We start from the raw sequence: 4,884 nt of genomic DNA on the forward strand, positions 1-4,884 counted from the left end.
AGCAGGTCGTGTTGTTGTGAAAGCCAATGATTGGGATTTTCTGGAGAGATCAGCCACAAAGAGTTTTTCGGAGAACTCCTGCGTCAGCTTTTGGCCTGTGGCTGCTTTATTCAATTCTCAGGAGCCGGCGTAGCAGAGGCTCCGGGGCTGGGAGTTCAGCTGCTGCACTGAGCTTTGCTATCTGCCGTATGAAATAATGGCTCTACGTCACCCAAAGGCACAATTTATATATTTCCCAAGGGAGAAAAATCCATCCCTACTCCCAGAAGATCCAACTCTCTAGCAGCCCTCATGAAGGAAAGGGAGAGAAGGGGCAAGCGCGGGATATAATCCTGTCCTGGAGTCATCAGAAACGCTTTCCTTTACCCAAATAGAGAGAACCACCTTATATATCATCTTGAGGTCAACAAAATCCAGGAAAAAAGCAACCTCAAACTAAAGGCTGTCCCAATTCCAGAGCTGAATTAGAATCACAGAATCACAGAATGGCCTAGGCTGGAAGGGACCTTAGAGATCATCCAGTCCAACCTCTCTGTTTTGGGCAGGGACGCCAACGCTGCTCCGCAAGAGGGATGGAAGGTGACTTCCATTTCTAGAGAAACGCTCGTAACGAGAGGAGTTTCAAACTATCTGGCCTTCCCCACGTTGCAAAGCGATTGGTATTCGAATTAAATGGTTATTAAGCAAAATCCTCTTGCTCCCCTTTGAGATTCTGCACAATACTTGGGAACTAGATCCACAGCAGCAGATCAGCCAGGCCCGATCTTTACCTGAGACTGCATCGCTAACAGACTGCACGGCCAACGTTTCTACGCTGCTCTTCAAGCCCTTTTTAGCCAGGCACCAAGTCCCTGCAGAACTAACAACGAGCTTGTTCCTAGTTTTCCTAGGACACATTCCAGAGCGGGCAGGGGAGCCTCTGGACTATTCACTGTCGGCGCCGCGAGGTTTATTTTGAGAAGTTTTGAGCACGGAGAGGTGCGAAGAAGCTCTGCCACACGCTCTCAGACAGTGAGCCCATCATCAGGGAGGAACACACACAATCAGTTAGATGGTCAGACTAGCTCGTGTCGTTAAAGCTAGGCCTAAAGAAGTGAAATCGGAAGTTACCGAGCTAAATGAGAGCAGGGAAATGAAAACAAAGGTGAGCATGGGACTAAAATGAAGCTATCGGACACACGGAGAAGGTAGGACAGTGATCGAAAGCACTGTGAGGGAGCAGCTTAGAACCAACCTTTTTTCATTGGATGGTACAAATCCGGCTGAGGATCTAGCAGGAGGGAAAACAAAAACAAAAATAGCAGAGAAAGGAGATTAAGAGAGAAAGGAAAAAAAGGCTTGCGCATGATTTCTGACTCACACCCTGGGAAAAGCTTTTAGCTTTCTTTAAGCTCAGGACTCTGTTCAAGCATTTTTAAAACACATGCACACGCACCAGCTGTCAACACACAATACAAACAAAAAATAGATAGATATATATTTTTAAAAGAAAATAAAGAGAATTCCTGCAGCCCTTCAGCAGGTCATAGCACACAGACTTAGCGTGACACGAGAGCGTTTCAGCTCGAGACTGAAAATTAGTTCCAGAGTCAAGCCACACAGTAAAAATTTAAGGCTCCCTGCAAAACGGAAGGAGAGAAAATGGTTTTGTAAAGAGAAGAATCGGAAAAAATCAAGAGAGCAGCTCAAAATTCCTAGCTGCACCGCTTTTCTCCCTCCAAGAGTGTGAAGGGTACCGCCAGGGCAGACTGCTCTGCTCTTAAATCACCCCAAGCGATGGAGCTTTCTGGGCCGGTGAGCTGCGCTAAGAAAAAGCACCTGCCTTTTGGATCCCAGCAAAGCCAGGTCTCAGTTCCACGTACCTTCGCTTTCGGGCGTGGCTGGGAAGGTTTTCACCTGGAACGGACGGAAAGGTTTGCCCTCCAGGGGAATTTCTTCGCTCTCCTCGGAGCTCACTCTGACATCCACCTGGGATTCCGAAATGGAGGACGTGAACTGATCCATGTCGGCACGTTGCTCCTGAAGCAGCTCATCTGAAAGGAAGAGGAGGAAATATCACACAAACCGCACGAAGCCTGGCAGGAACAGAAAGGGGCAGATGGTTCGAACCGAGCGGAGGCAGGGCTGCAGGGGAACGCTGTTCAGGGCTGCCAGGTTATCTCATCTCACCTGCTCTCAAGTCTCATCTGGAATTTTCAGTAAAGGCGCTGGCTAGAAGTTAATACAAATGCGGGGTCTGACGTGGCAAGATGGGATTGAACTTCTACCAAGGAGGCAAGTATCTGCTTATTTTTATGGATCTTCTCCATCTCCGTTCGAGAGCCAGCTGTGCCACTCTGAATTTTGTTGAGGGCATCCACTCAAAGGAGCCAGCCACCTTTTTGAAGCCCACTTCACCTGTCCCGACCTGGTGGCAAAACCTTGTAGTCTTAACCCGGTGGCACGGGAGCACAGACACTCACCGATCTCATCCTGGATTTCTTCAGCCACGTACGGCACCTTGTAGAGCAGAGACAAGCTTTGATTCATCCGCTCCTCGATCACATGGAGATGTGTCATCACCTGCAAACGTGCGAGAGCGTGTTGGAGTAGGCAAAGGCTGTCACTCACTTGACTGGCACCGCTCCTGCACTCGTTTAATAAAATCCCTAATCCTGGTGGATCTGTCGTGACAGAAAATAGAAAGGACGCAGCCCTTGTCCAGTTCCCTGACTGCTGCTCTCTCACGAGTCGCTGGAACTGGTCATTTGCACACGTGTGTTGTGTTTTGGGAAAGGCTGGGGGTGAGAGAGAGGACTCAGCAGACTCTGGCTGTAACCAGGGCTCCGCTGGCAACGCTGAAGCTGGTGTTTCCCATATGCCAGATATGCTCATAATTCATTTCCCGCAGCAGCTACAAGCAAGCGCTTTATTAAACGGATTATCATTCCTGCCTGCTGGAGGAGATACACGCAAAGGGAGCAGACAATATTATTTATCACCTCTGGTTTCAGAACAAAGGTGCCTTTCAGAAGCAACGGTGGCGTTACATTTGTCTTACATCCACTACACCCACTCGCTGCCAGGAGCATTCTCCCTTCATCTGAGAAATGAATTCAAACTCTTCGCAACCTCAAATCACTCCCCCTGAGCATATTAAATTCACCAGTGAAGTCAAGCCTGACCTGAAGAGGGTGCTGCGTAATCAGGGATCACGCAGACCTCAAAAAGCATTTATATGGACGGCCAAACGTTGTAAAAATAAATAAAAATTCAAGCCAAGGAGTTCAATGGACCTGTTTTACAGCCTGACGCGCACCTGACCTTTAAGAGCAAGGATGAAAGCAATTTAATTTTACATGTGGCAGCTTGTCAATCAAGGGAATCGATCGAGGAGCTTAAAGTGCATCTGAAAAGTAAAACGGATGGAAATTGAATTGCACCACCCACGTCCCTCGCCTGTCGATTTGTTGACACTGCAGCCTTCCGAACGAATTAAGGACTGTTTAGGTTTTAGCTTAAGAATCCAGTTCGCACGCTGCCCTCTTGGGCTTTGGCAGCAGCAGAACAAAGGGTCAGGGTGGGCCGTGCTCGCTGAGCTGCCTCTGAAAGCATTATCACATCGTCTGCACCACAAGCTTGTAAACACCAGCCCAGCTCCTCCTGAGGATGCGCAGCTTCGCAGGAATTGCGGAAGCGGTGGAGGACAAGCCCAGAGACAAGAGGTGAAGGCACACTGCTGGCACCCAGAAACAACACGAAACCCACGGAACCAGGCACCTCCAAAGCGTGAGGATTGCGTCTAGAAAACCACCAACGCTACTCTAACACCTCACTAGAGGTAGCAGCGACACGCTCCAGTCCCCTTCTCACTCTTGAACCACGATACTTCCCATCTGCTGGTTACACAGGCAAGTAACAAAGCATTCCTTTTTCCCTCTGTGCCTATTTTTTTCCATCTGGCAGCTCTGGATGTGCTCTGTCATGTCGTCTCCTTGCAGCTCTCCTTTCTTTTTCTGGTCTAGCGGATCCTCTGTGCATTACAGAATTCAAAGAGGGCTCAGAGCAGCAGGCCAGCCACCAACAGGGACCCGTAAAACACAGGTGACACTCTGAATGGCACGACTGGACAATCGGTTCTCTCTCAACTTGAGAAAGGACATACTCTCACGAACAGATCTTCCAATGTTACCAGGCCATTCTTAATTTAAATCCTAGTGAGGCCTTTCAGTACATCATTCACCATGTTCAAAGAGTCGTAAAAACAAGTATCAAGACGTAATTCTAAAGATTTGGGGAATATCCGCAACTTCTCTTACAAGTACAACGGCCAGGTCTGACAGCCGCTTGAAGCGGTGCAATCACATACGCTACCCAGCAGAAAAAAAATGACTTTCTGGCTTCTCAGGAGTAAAATATATATGACTTCATCATAAAGCTAACTATGATGATCAAGCGTGTGGCAAGGGTTACGTATCACGCTTTGGAAACAAGGCAATAAGAGAATTCCCCCAAACCAAAACACAGGCTTGTGAAGAACGAGGCTAACGCAAGGAACACCGACACGAGGTCTTGGAGGAATTCTCTCCAAGGATGATCAAGTCTCCAGAAAAATATCCACGGGTGCTTTAAACACAGAAATGAGAGCGAACTAGTCTTCAACTCCCCGCCTTGTCGTTGTGACCAACAAGGATTCACATATAAACCAGGGCTGAGCAATGACGCCGCCCCTGACAGAAACATTTTGATACCTGAGGTTTCATCTGCGCAGCCTTTTCTGGGTCAACTGCCAGGACGTGCTGGTAGTGGCGGATGGTGTGCAGCCGGTCCTTGTTCTCAGCACGAACGTAGCGCTTCAGAGCCTGCAGGATGCGGTGGGGCTGTGGGATACGAGGAGGGGAAAGA

At 48.6% G+C, this 4,884-nt stretch overlaps 1 protein-coding gene across 4 annotated transcripts in view; it reads right to left on the minus strand.

Annotated features, from left to right (window-relative positions):
* The window catches only part of APLP2 (amyloid beta (A4) precursor-like protein 2), a 20,056-nt gene that overhangs the window by 3,989 nt on the left and 11,183 nt on the right, over positions 1-4,884 (minus strand). For 2 of the 4 annotated variants that reach the window (XM_009865460.1, XM_009865461.1), the window contains exons 10-13: positions 4,731-4,859; positions 2,463-2,562; positions 1,863-2,033; positions 1,235-1,270 (exon numbers count right to left, since the gene is read on the minus strand). In XM_009865460.1, the coding sequence (XP_009863762.1) occupies positions 1,235-1,270; positions 1,863-2,033; positions 2,463-2,562; positions 4,731-4,859 (436 nt within the window). The remainder of the gene's footprint in view (positions 1-1,234; positions 1,271-1,862; positions 2,034-2,462; positions 2,563-4,730; positions 4,860-4,884) is intronic. The other 2 variants (XM_009865463.1, XM_009865462.1) reach the window with 1 other exon arrangement.

The sequence above is a fragment of the Apaloderma vittatum genome, unplaced genomic scaffold (assembly GCF_000703405.1).
Source record: "Apaloderma vittatum isolate BGI_N311 unplaced genomic scaffold, ASM70340v1 scaffold21492, whole genome shotgun sequence".
NCBI lineage: Eukaryota > Metazoa > Chordata > Aves > Trogoniformes > Trogonidae > Apaloderma > Apaloderma vittatum.